The sequence below is a fragment of the Carcharhinus amblyrhynchos genome, chromosome 1 (assembly GCF_965287045.1).
Source record: "Carcharhinus amblyrhynchos chromosome 1, sCarAmb.v2.hapA, whole genome shotgun sequence".
NCBI lineage: Eukaryota > Metazoa > Chordata > Chondrichthyes > Carcharhiniformes > Carcharhinidae > Carcharhinus > Carcharhinus amblyrhynchos.
Genome location: NC_137324.1, coordinates 73,658,914 through 73,673,530, shown reverse-complemented (window position 1 = coordinate 73,673,530; position 14,617 = coordinate 73,658,914). Strand labels below are relative to the sequence as shown.

At 42.6% G+C, this 14,617-nt stretch overlaps 1 protein-coding gene across 4 annotated transcripts in view; it reads left to right on the top strand.

The window, feature by feature from the left end:
- zdhhc2 (zDHHC palmitoyltransferase 2) overlaps positions 1 to 14,617 on the top strand; it is a 115,678-nt gene that overhangs the window by 69,130 nt on the left and 31,931 nt on the right. For 2 of the 4 annotated variants that reach the window (XM_080187129.1, XM_080187121.1), the window contains exon 8: positions 12,001 to 12,036. The exons of the other annotated variants lie outside the window; for them this stretch is intronic. In XM_080187129.1, the coding sequence (XP_080043255.1) occupies positions 12,001 to 12,036 (36 nt within the window). The remainder of the gene's footprint in view (positions 1 to 12,000; positions 12,037 to 14,617) is intronic. 4 annotated transcript variants of the gene reach the window in all.

Genomic DNA, 14,617 nt, shown 5'->3' with positions numbered 1-14,617 from the left:
CCATCCGAGGTAAAAGGCTCTCACTGTCCACCCTATCCAATCCTTTGATCATCTTGTATGCCTCAATCAGGTCACCTCATAACCTTCTTCTCTCCAATGAAAATAACCTCAAGTCCCTCAGCCTTTCCTCATAAGACCTGCCCACCATACCAGGCAACATCCTGGTAAACCTCCTCTGCACCCTTTCCAATGCCTCCACATCTTATAATGCGGCGACCAGAACTGTACACAATACTCTAAGTGCAGCTGCACCAGAGTTTTGTACAGTTGTAACATGACCTCACGGCTCCGAAATTCAGTCCCTCTACCAATAAAAGCTAACACACTGTACACCTTCTTAACAACCTTATCAACCTGGGTGCCAACTTTCAGGGAGCTATGCACATGTACCCCAAGACCTCTCTGCTCGTCAACAGTACTGAGAGTCCTTCCATTAGCCCTATATTCTGTACTCCTGTTACTCTTACCAAAGTGAATAACCTGACACTTTTCCGTATTAAACTCCATCTGCCACCTCTCGGCCCAGCCCTGCAGCTTATCTATATCCCTCTGCAAACTGTAACATCCATCGTCACTGTCTACAACTCCTCCAACTTTGGTGTCATCAGCAAATTTACTAATCCATCCTTCGACACCCTCATCTAGGTCATTTATAAAAATGACAAACAGCAGTGGCCTCAAAACAGATCCTTGAGGTACACCACTTGTAACTGAACTCCAGGTTGAATATTTCCCATCAACTACCACCCTCTGTGTTCTATCAGCTAGCCAATTCCCGATTCAAACAGCTAAATCACCCTCAATCCCATGCATCTGCATTTTCTGCAATAGCCTACCATGGGGAACCTTATCAAACGCTTTGCTAAAATCCATATACACCACGTCAACTGCCTTACCCTTATCCACCTCTTTGGTTGCCTTTTCAAAAAACTCGATAATGTTTGTGAGGCACGACCTACCCTTCACAAAACCATGTTGACTATCCCTAATCAATTTATTTCCCTCTAGATGATTATAAATCCTATCCCTTATAATCCTTTCCAAAACTTTGCCGACAACAGAAGTAAGGCTCACTGGTCTATAATTCCCAGGATGGTCTCTACTCCCCTCCTTGAACACGGGGACAACATTTGCTATCCTCCAGTCTTCCGGCACTATTCTTGTAGCCAATAATGACATGAAGATCAAAGCCAAAGGCTCTGCAATCTCCTCCCTAGCCTCCCAGAGAATCCTAGGGCAAATCCCATCCGACCCAGGGGACTTATCTATTTTCATACTCTCAAGAATTGCCAACACCTCCTCCTTATGTACCTCAATCCCCTCTAGTCTACTACCTGGTATCGCAGTATTCTGCTCGACTACACTGACTTTTTCCTGCATGAATACTGACAAAAAGTACTCATTCAGTGCATCTCCTTTCTCTTCAGGCTCCATGCACAACTTCCCACTGCTATCTCTGACTGGCCCTAACCAATCTTTTATTCTTGACATACCTGTAGAAAGCTTTAGGATTTTTCTTCATCCTATCCGCCAAAGTCTTCTCATGTCCTCTTCTAGCTCTTCTTAAGTCTCTCTTTAGCTCCTTCCTGGCTAATTTACAACTCTCCAGTGCCCTAACTGAGCCTTCACATCTCATCTTTACATAAGCCTCCTTCTTCCTCTTCTCCAGAGATTCAACTTCCTTAGTACACCACGGTTCCCTCGCTCAACCACTTCCTCCCTACCTGACAGGTACATATTTATCAAGGACTCGCAGTAGCTGCTCCTTGAATAAGCTCCACATTTCAGATGTTCCCAGCCCCTGCAATTTCCTACTCCACCCTATGTATCCTAAATCTCGCCTAATAGCCTCATAATTACCTTTCCCCCAGCTATAACTTCTACCCTTCGGTATATGCCTATCCCTTTCTGTCACTAAGGTAAACGTAGCTGAATTGTGGTCACCATCACCAAAGTGCTCACCTACCTTCAAGTCTAACACCTGGTCTGGTTCATTACCCAGTACCAAATCCAATGTAGCCTCACCTCTTGTTGGCCTATCTACATACCATGTCATGAAACCTTCCTGCACACATTGGACAAAAACTGACCCCTCTAACGTGCTTGAACTATAGCTTTTCCAATTGATATTTGTAAAGTTAAAGTCCCCCATAACAACTACCCTGTTACTTTCGCACCTATCCAGGATCATCTTTACAATCCTTTCCTCTACATCTCTGGAACTTTTTGGAGGCCTATAAAAAACTCCCAACAGTGTGATCTCTCCTTTCCTGTTTCTAATCTCAGCCCATACTACCTCAATAGACAGGTCCACATCAAACATCCTTTCTGCCACCGTAATACTGTCCTTGACTAACAATGCCACGCCTCCCCCTCTTCTACCACCTTCTCTGCTCTGACTGAAACATCTGAACCCCGGAACCTGCAACAACCATTCCTGTCCCTGCTCTATCCATATCTCTGAAATGGCCACAACATCGAAGTCCCAGGCACCAATCCAGGCTGCAAGTTCGTCCACCTTATTGCGTATGCTCCTCGCATTAAAGCATACGCACCTCAAACCACCCTCCCGCCTGCCAATACACTGCTGTGACCTAGAAACCTTATCCATGACCTCCCTATTCTCATCCTCCTGTACATTGGAGCTACAATTCAGGTTCCCATCCCCCTTCTGAATCAGTTTAAACCCCCCTGAATAGCATTGGCAAATTTTCCCCCCAAGATATTAGTACCCCAGATCACCATATACACAGTAGCCCCCTCAGCATGCTGATTTCAGCCTTTCCAGTGGGGATAGTTTTTAATGATATTCACGCCGCAGCCTGTGCAGTGCAGAGCTTGGGAGATTCTTCTCTGAACTCCCACTGAAAAAACAGTGTGAATTACTCCAGTTTTCACACAAATTCGCGCTTTAAAGTTTTTGGGGAGAATCCCAGACAATATCTTTCCGTAAGTAAGGGGACTAAAACTGCCCATTGTACTCCAGATGTGGTCTTACTGGTACCTTGTACAGTCACAGCAAGACTTCACTGCTCTTATATTTCAACCCCGTTGAAATAAGAGTCAACATTCCATTAGCCTTCCTGAATACCTCCTGCAACTCTGCGCTAGCTTTCTGTGTTTCATGCACAGGTTCTCCCAAGACCCTTTGTGTAGCAACATTTTGCAGTTTTTATTCATTTAAATAATACTCTGCTTTTTTGTTCTCCCTTCCATAGGATCTATACAGTGCAGAAGGAGGCCATTCGGCCCATGCAATCTGCACTGACCACAATCCTACCTGGCCCTATTCCCATAACCCCTCATTTTTACCCTGCTAATCCCCCAACTGTAAGATTAATTTAGCATGGCTGATGAACCTAACCCGCACATCTTTGGACTATGGGAGGAAACTGGAGCACCAGGAGGAAACATACACAGACACGGGGAGAATGTACAACCTCCACATAGGCAGTGAGCTGAGGCCGAATTTGAACCAGGATCCTTGGCACTGAGAGGCAGCAATGCTTATCACTGTGCCACCATGCTGCCCAAATTGCTAAAGGGAGATTATAAGGCAATGATTGCCCAGAATGAACAACTTCATATTTTCTCACATTATACTCCATTTGCCAATTTTTTGCCTATTTACTTAACCTATCAACATTTTTTTGTAAATTGTTTGTATCCCTCTTACAATTTGCCTTTCCACCTATTTTTGTGTTTACTGCAAATGTGGCTACAGTACATTTGCTGTCTCCCTCCAAGTCATTAATATATGTTGTAAACAGCTGTGGTCCCAGCACTGATCCCTGTGGAATCCCACTGGTTATAGATCACCAATCCTGAAAGAACCTCCTATTCCCACTCACAATTTCCAGCCTATTTCCATCCATGTCAATATACTATCGCTAACACTTTATGAAATGTCACAACACCAGGTTAAAGTCCAACAGATTTATTTGGAATCTCAAATTTCACCCCAGTCCAATGCTGGCATCTCCACTTCATGGTTAACCTTTTGTGAGGGACATTCTTGAATGCTTTCTGGAAGTCCAAATATTGATGGTATGGATGTAAGGTCAGAAGCACAACTTCAAATTCAAGTGTGGCACTAAGATCTAAACAGTCTGGTTAGCCTCAGGCCAGGAAAAGGGATGGAATCAGCTGACAGACAAAAGCTATTGATTTCACACTGACTGAATAAGTCAAGTTCTGTTTTTATTGCATGAGATTCTCGGATGTTTACCAGTATTTTGTTCAAGCTTTTTGTACGGACAGTAGATCTGTTTGTTTGTTGGTGGGTTAGATTACAAAAGGTTGATTGTGCTACTGCTATTTTGCTAAAGGGAGATTATCAGATTATATTATCAGATTGGGATTTATGTGTTATTTTGATGTAGCAGATTTTTTCTATGTTTTGAACCCATGAAGTGACTTAAAATATGTAACTTAGATTTACAAGTAATTTCACAAATATTACAATAGTTAACAATCCTAGACAAAACTGATGTTTCTTTGATTCAGCTGGATGATGTGTAACATTACTTGTTGTTAGAACATTGTAGAAACAAAACCAGGAGCAGCTATCTGACAACCTCTGGGCTACAACAGTTTTTTAAGAATTTAAACATGTGAAACAGGCTGCTCTTAGCATTGTTTCTTCGTTGTCCTTAATTATGGATTCTAGCAATTTCCCAACAACAGATATAAAAAAACAGAAAATGCTGGACATTCTCTCTGCAAGCCAGGCAGATCTGTGGAGAGAGAAGCAGAGTTAACATTTCAGCTCAAGTTCATCTTTCCACTGGGTGCTTAACAGTCTTCTAGACTCTCCATTGAATTCAACAATTTTAGATTATAACATTTTGCCCCCATTTTGTTTTGTGTTTTGTTTTTGTTCTCTTATTCCCTTTTAGAATGGCAGCTACCCTACCCATTCACATCTTATTCAAAAACACTATTTTTAAGCACTTTTCTTTACCATTTCCTGGGGCCTTGCAACATGAACATTTTCATAATTTAATACCTTCTATACTCCACCCTATCACAGCCTTTACGTTGTTCTTTTTCCACCCCCCCCCCCCCTTCATTTTCATCTACTTAAAAGCTATAGTAGTTCTGGTTGAATGGTTATAGAGGTGAAAAATGAACTCTGTTTCTCTCTGCACTGATGTGTTATGACCTGTTGAATATTTACAGCATTTTCTGTTTTTATTTCATATTTCCAGCATCCACAGTAGTTTTCTCTGGATAACTGTTGTTTGACTAACTGCTCTATAATTTCCTGCCTTCCCACTGATGCTTTCTTACATAAATGAGTGACAGGCACAGTTTTCCAATTTTAAGGAATGGTTCCTCAGTCATGAAAAATTTCAGCAGATTGTAGTTAGGCCATCTGCAATGCTATCACCTCCTTCTTTTAAAAACCTGGAGTGGAAGATGTAAAGCTGTAGCTTCTAAGAATCCATTTCATTTCCTTTACTTGCATCAAATTTGCCCCCAAATGGGCATTAATTCAGAGGAAAATCCAGGCCCTGATGTTTCATCCTGTTGGTCAAGAATTTAAGTAAGTTAATGTGATGAATGCCACCACCATTAACCATAATAGTTTTACTTCTTATTATAAACTGTAAATGCCAAAAAAAAATACTTTGCCTTCAAATCTTTGTAAATCTCAGCAGTCATATGCTGCGCCCTAACAAACCTGTTGAGCTACAAAGATATATTGAATTCTGAAAATCTAAAAACTTGCATCTGGAAGTTATGGATATATATGCCATAAGTCCATCAACATTTCAGAAACTCCTTAGACATAACCCATCTGTAGAGCTGATCACAATAGAATTGAAAACTTATCTTACCTTTTAAGATGCTGATTGACCTTAATGTGCAATTTTTAATATGTTGATTTCATTTAATGCAATGAGTTCTGACTTTTCAACAACAATCACTCATCCTAGATTATAAATACTGGAATGAGTGACTGGAATTGTAGCTCGAATTTCAGTTTGCTGAATGCTATCTTTGTTTTAACTTGATAACTGTCTTCAACATTTATTCTCACCAGCCAATCTAATCCGAGCTTTCTTTTCGTGTTGGATTTTAATATTGGACTTCTTCATTTAGAAAATTCAAAAGAATGAGGTCTTATAGTGTAGTATTTTCATTTAAACATCACACGTTTTCTCTTTGTGTGGTTGACAGCCTGTGAATTTCCCTCAATTCATTTTAACTTACCTGAAGCTGGTGAGCACATAGGTTGTTCTTACCTGTGCAGAATTTGTTGATTCCAAAACATTTGAAGTTTCTTGCTTCTGAGTTGACAGCTATGGGCGTCACGATGGCACAGTGGTTAATACTGCTGCTTCACAGTGTGCCGGAGTGTGGCGACTCGGAGATTTTCACAGTAACTTCATTGCAGTGTTAAAGTAAGCCTCCTTGTGACACTAATAAATGAACTTCAAAAAAAACTTTACCCAAATCAGCGCAAGCTGAACTGTTGTAACATTTGAACCAGTTATGTGGACTTTAGAGATCTTTGCAAATGTACGCTGTGCTCTTGTAAGATGATTATTAAGAAAAGTGTGTGTGTTAGATCTGGCAGAACTATTCTTCACAGGCAGGAGATGCAGCACAGTTGTACCACCGTTTCAGGGCTATGTTATGAGCCAGGCTATTCGCCAATGTTAAATTCTCAGTACTGGTGATTTGGAATGATTCAAAACTGATCTCCATTATTTTGTGATTTGTGGCAAAACAAGTTATTTTAAAATTAAGATACCGAGAATCTGTAATAGTTTTTTAAAGAAATGTGTCAAAGGTCTGTAACTTCCTGGCTCCTCAGCATGGGATTTGAGATGGACTGGGGAATCCCTCTCGGAAGTCTTCATGCAAGAGTTTGCCCTGCAATTGTCCAAAAGAACTAACTTCCCCTGGACGATTGTGCTGCGCTGGGAACCATCCGACAAAGCGATATAAAATGCTAACTTTGGATGGTTCTGCCAGTGTTATGCTAATAGGTGTACTCTGAAAGAATTTGAAGGAGTGAAAGCACTCTTAGCTTCAGAGTAACAATGCTAAAGACCCAAACCAAGCCCTGTATAACAAAGAACAACCCAGCACGGGAAACAGGCCCTTCGGCCCAACAAGCCCGCGCCGCCACATCACCCTACACCTATTCTACCCTGCGTGTCTACGAATAGAACCCCTGACTTAGCCAGATTCAGGGGAGAATAGTGTCAATTTGGTAAAACCAATCAGCATAAGAGCACATCTTTGGGGTGTGGGAGGAAACCGGAGCGCCCGGAGGAAACCCACACATCCACAGGGAGAATGCGCAAACTCCCACAGACACAGGCCCAAATCCATGTATCTGCACAGCTAGCAGTGCTAGTCACCCTTGCGGCGCCCTTCTACCGGTCCAGGATCAAGCACACACACCAACACGAAGTACTAGGCCACTCCTGGAACCTCCAAGAGTAGCCCACGCACGACCCACCGTGTGCATGCCCCTCGTTTGACAACGAGGTGGACCTCCACCTGCGGAATAAAGACAAAAACGTTAATCACAAGCCTGCCTTTCCGGTCTCTCCCGAGGTTCTAACCCTTATTTAATAACCCCTACCATAACCCTCCATCCTCGTTTCACTCATGTGCCTATCTAACTGAACCTTAAACGAGTCCAACGTTCCCACCTCCACCACCCTACTCGGTAGCGCGTTCCATACCCCCACAACTCTCTGCGTAAAGAACCTTCCTCTCATATCCAAATTATATCTCTCCCCCCTCACCCTTAAATCATGTCCTCTTGTATATGGGACACCCCACCCCAGGGGATTCACCCACCCTCCTCCACAACTAAGCCCTTCATTCCCAAACCCATCTTACTTAATCTAGCCCCCACAACCCTATCACAGCCCCCTGATGTCTGACTATCATCACTGGCCCTCCATGTCCCCCCAGCCCCTGGCAATGTCCAACTCCCACATCCTCCTGTTGTCTGACATTCCCCCGACCAAGGCCAACTCCTCTCCCCTCATGTCCGAGTCTTCCTTCCCCTCTGATGTTCAAACTTCCTTACCCAAAGTCAAACTTCCCAGCCCATTGATGTCCAACTCCCTACTCCTTATCCTCCCCAATATCGAATCCCCACCCCCTTACTTGCGTAAGTGCGGCGACCAAAACTGCACACAGTACTCCAGCTGCGGCCTCACCAGTGCCCTATACAGCTGCAGCAAGACCTCCCTACTTTTATATTCAATCCCCCTCGCTATGAAGGCCAGCATCCCATTCGCCTTCCTGACCACCTGCTGCACCTCCAGGCTGGGTTTTTGCGACTCATGCACAAGGACCCAGAGGTCCCTCTGCACCGTCGCCTGCTGCAGTTTTTTGCCACGTAAGTAATAGTCCTTCCTACCATTATTCCTACCAAAGTGGACAACCTCACATTTGCCAACATTAAATTCCATTTGCCAGTTCCTGGCCCATTTGCCCAGCCTATCTAGATCCTTCTCCATTAGAACGGAGTTGAGGAGGAACTTCTTCACTCAAAGGGTGGTGAATCTCTGGAATTCTCTGCCCGTTGAAGTGGTGGAGGCTGCCTCGCTCAATATTTTTAAGACGCGGGTTGATGGGTTTTTGATAAGAGAGGGGATTAAGGGTTATGGGGAGAGGGCGGGAATGTGGAACTGAGCCACGACAGATCAGCCATGATCTTATTGAATGGCGGGGCAGGCTCGAGGGGCTAGATGGCCTACTCCTGCTCCTAATTCTTATGTTCTTATGTTCTTACTTCCCCTCAAGATGACTCAAGGTCCTTGTCTGGATCCTTCTCACCCACGTCTGAACCCCCACATCCCATTCACTTAGCTTAGAAATTTATCTTCTCCCTTTCAATGTGACCTTCAAAATCATTTGCTTTACAATAGCTGGTACTGTAAAAAGGAGATGCATTCTCCTGCGCTCTGTTCCTTTTGCACTATGCCACTGGAGCTGTGGACACGCTTCCCTTTTCAGTCTCACCCAGCCTTAGTCAGAAAGGTCAGACGAAGCAAGCACTTTAGAATTTAAGCACAGGTAAGTCAGTGCAAAGTGGGAACCCACCTCTGACTGCCACTCTGAGGAAGTCACTGCCCAAAGTTGCCATCAATAAATAGATAAGCATTTCACAGTGCCTTCATCCTCCCTGTTCCCTGCACATCCCCAGCTTGTGCTCAACCCTGACACCGAGCTCTGATTGCTCTTCTTGCTTCAATCTCTCCAGACTCACTTTCTGTACAAGAACTAGTTTCTGTTCCCTTGATCTTCTTTCCAACATGTGAAGCAATAAGTGTCAAATAATGTGGAATTAATACAGGAATATTTGGTTTAAAGTTACTTTGGGTAAATTCATAGTGAAACATATTTTAACAAGAATCAAACCACCCCTAACTTACAAACACAGTATGGTTAACTCCCTTCACAACAACGTGAATTCACTGAGAAGAAATGCATATCTAAAAATGATGTGGAAATGCTGGCATTGGACTGGGGTAGGCACAGTAAGTGTCTCACACCACCAGGTTAACGTCCAACAGGTTTATTTGGTAGCACGAGCTTTAGAGAACTGCCACCGCACTCACCTGATGAAGGGGCAGTGCTCCAAAGCTTGTGCTACCAAATAAACCTGTTGGACTTTAACCTGGTGGTGTGAGACTACTTACTACACCTAAGAATGATATTCTATTACACTATCACATACTGCCAGTGATAATTAAAACCGTAATCAGATAAAAGAGTGCAGGCCTCAAGTTTTATTATCTTGCTGGACACTGTCTCTTGCCTAAGCAACATTGACCCACATGACTGTTAGATAGAGTCCAGTTTTGAGGAGTACATTCAAAATTATGGCTGCAATTCTCCCATCCCGACCTGCTAATGTTTTGGCAGGTCAGGCCGGGAGAAAATAGCATGCGCCAATTTGCGGGATTCACGCGTGTATTCCCAACACCCGTGCATCTCCCAGCGATGGATATCCGCTGTGGTTGGGACCACACTGGAAAGCAGTGGGAACAGCAGGTAAGTAATTTTAATCTTATTGTAATGTTATTTGAATGTAATCATCAGACCCAGGACTGAAACCTCCGGACCCGATAGCATCTCCTACCCCGCCAGTACAATTTCACTCCAGCAGGATTTAGAGTAGCTCCCCACTTTCAGGGAGCTAGCAGGAGGCCCCATTGGAGTGAAGCTGGGCATAGGCACCCTGGCAGTGCCAGCCTGTGCCCCAGCACTGCCCAAGGGACAAAATGCCCATGCCCAGGGAGCACCCAGGCACTGTGCATTGGACAGTGCCAAGGGGCAGGGCCTAGGGGTGGGGCTTGGGGCAGGGCTTAGGGTTGATCGGTGGGGGTGGAGGGTCTTGCTGCCACTCTGCATGGAATCGGTTAGGACTAGAAGGAGGCGCAGGCTAGCGGTGGTCTGGTGGTGTGGGGGGAGATTGTCAGTGCTGGGGTGGGGGAGGCAGGAGATCAGGGCACTCCTGGGTGGAGGGGGTGGGGGGGGCGGTTTGGGGCATCAGTCCATGGGGGGAGCCTAGAAGGGCAGCGTTGCGGAGGTCCCAGGCTGGCTCGTGATTGAGCTGGCCAGCAAGTTGGAGCCTGCTAGATTGGGGCGTCTGCGCACGCACAGAATTCCGGAACTCTCAGACTCCACATGAGTAGGCCCTGCCTGCCGAGCTTTTAATGATATTCACGATTGTGACCTCTGCATTGCACAGAGTGTGGGAGATTCGAGTCTGAACTCCCACTGAGAAAATAATCGTAATTTACACCAGTTTTCCTGCAAATTCAGCACTTGAAACTTTTTTGGGAGAATCACTCCCAATATTTTTTACAAATTGAACGGGCAACCTTATTATAATAGGTGTTCTTTCACCAAACATAGGTTACTAATTAGGAGTGGTCTATTTTTGATCATATGAACATCTTCCACTTAATTATTAATTATACACACCCAAAGTTCATTACAAATATTTCAACCCAAAATCAAATCTCCAGATTCATTAGATTCCTGTAGGTGGACTTCAGACCTGTCCTAAACCGAGAAAACCTCACATATTGGGAATTATGATACTATAACTTTAATATTTGATGGCAAGCCTGATTTTCTATTGAAATGCTATATCCGTAGCAAATAAAGTCTAAACATACAATTCTCTAATAGAAATATGAACTATCTTTTCAGGATTTATCTAGCTTGTGACGTATATTTTTTGTATAACCACCACAATTGCATGTCTTCTTATAGAAAAAAATTGTGTGTGCTTAAAAGTTTAACTGTCTCATTCAGACCTCTGTATGAAAAACTCACAAACCCCCATTCCGTTTTGTGGTGAGAGAATATTTGCAGAGGAGTTTCACCTAGAATCTTAAAACTCAGGGAGATTACAATTTATTTATGAAATAACAGTAACATTTCTGTTGAGGAGGAAGCAATAATTCTGGTTGGTTTCAATACTTCATTCAGAGTCCAAGCAGGACTCATAACCCAATTACATATCCTTGGGTCTAGCTCTCTCTGACTGGCGTTGAAACAAATTAAACATAAGGTACCTCACACCTTGAATAAACTTCAAATATTAATAAAAGTTGCAATACACCACAACTCTCCCAACTCCTCTCATTCAACTACCTCACTTAGCCCCAATAATAAACTATAAATGCATTATGAATTATTTCCTTAGCAAATACACCTTTTCCCTTCCCTTCAAAACTAGCATCTTCATCCCTTCTTTAAAAGTTCCTTCACTTCTGATGGAGAGTTCTAGTCAATTCAAAGTCAATTCTGTTTCTCTCTCCACAAATGCTGCCAAACCTTCTGAATATTTCCAGCCCTTTCTGTTTTTATTTCATATTTCTAGTATTAACAGTATTTTGCTTTTACTTTCTTTGGTTATTTATTTTGTTCAGTTTATTTCATTCATTCTAACTTGTGCCTTTTTGATTGACTTCATACCATTTCCTTTCATCTCTTTTCAAGGATGAAATTCCAGTTAAGCGGCTGAAGGAATATTGGGTAGGAATCCAAATGCTTGATCAGTCCCATCTTTCATGATGGAAACTGATTAGTCACGTAGTTAGAAAAATGTTATCGCGTCCATGTTTTGAGTTATAACGCATCAGCACATCTGTGGAAAAGAACTAATTTTCTGTCTTGTTGGTAATGTCAAAATACTGTGACAGGAGTAGTTGTGATTTAGTAATAGTTACCTCTGAAAATATAAGATTTTTGAAGTTATAACTTTTTGTTTCAACTGCCCAGAGTATCATTCTATCCAGTGTGTGGCACTGTGGTAGGTCTAAGTACTTCACAGTCTGAGGACGCATACAGTGTGCCTGTTACCCAAATATTTGAGATCATGATTTTTTAAAAAATTAAGCAGGGATTGCAATGGTTCAAGAGGACAACTCATCACCATCTTCCCAAGGGCAACTAGGAATGGGTAATAAATGCTGGTCTAGGCAGTAACCACACATTCCATAAACAAAATTTTTACAAAGGCAGATCATGAGCCTTAAGCACAACAAAAGTTTGCATATACACTGTGTCTAACTGCAGTGAAACATCCCCAAGGCAGTTCATAGGATCATTGTCAAGTGGAATTCCTAACAACAAAGCATATAGGGAGATATTAGGAGCTTAATTAAAGAAGTTGGTTTTAAGGAACACCTTAAAGATGGAAAGAAAGGTAGCGAAGCAGGGAGGTAATTCCAGCAGTCAAGGCTTCAGCAGCTTAAAACATGGCTATTAATGGTGGGGCAATTAATATGGGAAATAAAGATGGGGTGCAGTGCCTCACCTTGTCAGCTTGGATCTTGTTTGTCCTTCTCCTGGAGACTATGAATTGGATTCAATTTGAGTTTTTTTTTGGAAAGGGAATAAAAAAAAACTAATATGGGAAATGAAATGCACAAGAAACCAGAATAAGGGGAGAGCAGATATCTTCTATTTGTCGGGGTGGAAAAGAACACAGTGATAAGGAGGGGAGAGGTCATGGAGGGAATTGAAAAGAGGGAGCAGAATTTTAGAATGAAGGTGTTGCTTAACCAGAAGCCATTGTAGTTCAGCAAGAACAGGGATGATGGGTGAACAGGGCTGTTGCAAGTAATGACATGGATGGCAGAGATTTGGGCAAGTTTAAATTTATAGGGATCTCAAGATAACTCCAGCTGGGCATTCTAACTGTTGGCAAAACATATTCCTACAATACAGATATTGATACTTGATGATCGGCCAAGCAGACTACTAAACTGCTTCGATTGGTGTGTCTCAATTATTTGAACCTATTTACTTTCATGAATTGATGTTTTTCATTCAATTAATTTCAACATGTTTAAATCATGCTGGCTTTCTTGTATATTATTCTATATTATTGCAACAACAGAAGTCTTAACCACGCAGAGGGCAAAAGTTTTGTTGTGTCTTATCATTTACTTATACATTTTCAACCCACAGTTTTGTATCCATTAAATAAATTAGGTGGAGAACTGTGAGCTGGAGGGGGTAATTTGCTATGTAGGATCCTGGCATTCTAGAGATCAAGTCCCTAAGTCTGTATTTTTTAATCTATTTACATCTCCCACAAAAAAGAAAAATGTCTGCGCAGTGCGAGAAAAATGACCTGTATGTTTGCAACTTATTTTTCTTTATTTTCTTCAGTTATTGTTTTGGCAACCATTTTCTAAGTTTTTTTGTAGGCTGGCTAAGATTACTTGTTTTTCTCTGTTTCTTTCTTTCCATTCCCCAATCCCTGTTGCACTCCACCACCTCCCCCCCCACCCACCACACCTCCACCACCACCACCTCCATCCCTCTCCCTCCAGAAAAAACGTCAGTCCCAAACAGACTGACTTTGACAATAACAAGCTGAGTTTCAAACTTCTGCCTCATGGCTGGTATTCGGCATCAACTCCATTCGCCTGTACTATTTCCATATCCCTCAATCAGCTTAATGCCCCCCAAAAAACAGTTTTTTTTTATTCTTTCATGAGATGTGAGTAGTGCTGACCAGACCAGCATTTATTGCCCAACTCTAATTGCCCTTGAGAAGGTGTTGGTTGTCATAATACACCTTTAAGAGATAGCAATATGCTATCACTTTAAGGGAAGTGTGACATGTGATCCAGTCTCAGTTACACTTGAGCCTGGAGCTCTGATGTCTTCAGGCTTTCCTCCCATGTATATATATTCACATGTGCCCAGAATTAATAAATAAGCCCACAATTCTCTACAATCCCTGATGAGCAATTGGTGTTTCTGCAACCCACACGACAGTGGTGAGCCGTCTTCTTGAACTGTTGCAATCCATGTGGTGTAGGTATATCTATTAGGCAGTGTTAGGAGGGAGTGCCAAGATTGTGATAGTGAGGGTGAAGGAAAGGTGATATAGTTCCAATTCAGTAGACTCATTAACCAGCTGTCCACATCACAGAAATTGCAAAGGTTCACAAATCTCTCAATTAAGATATTTTTTCTGCCTCAACCCTAAGTGACCCTTATCCTGAGTCTGTGACACCCTGTAGATCTAGACAGTTGAGCCAGAAGAAACAACCTCTTAATGTCTAGTCTGTTAGGCCTCTGACAACTATATATGTTT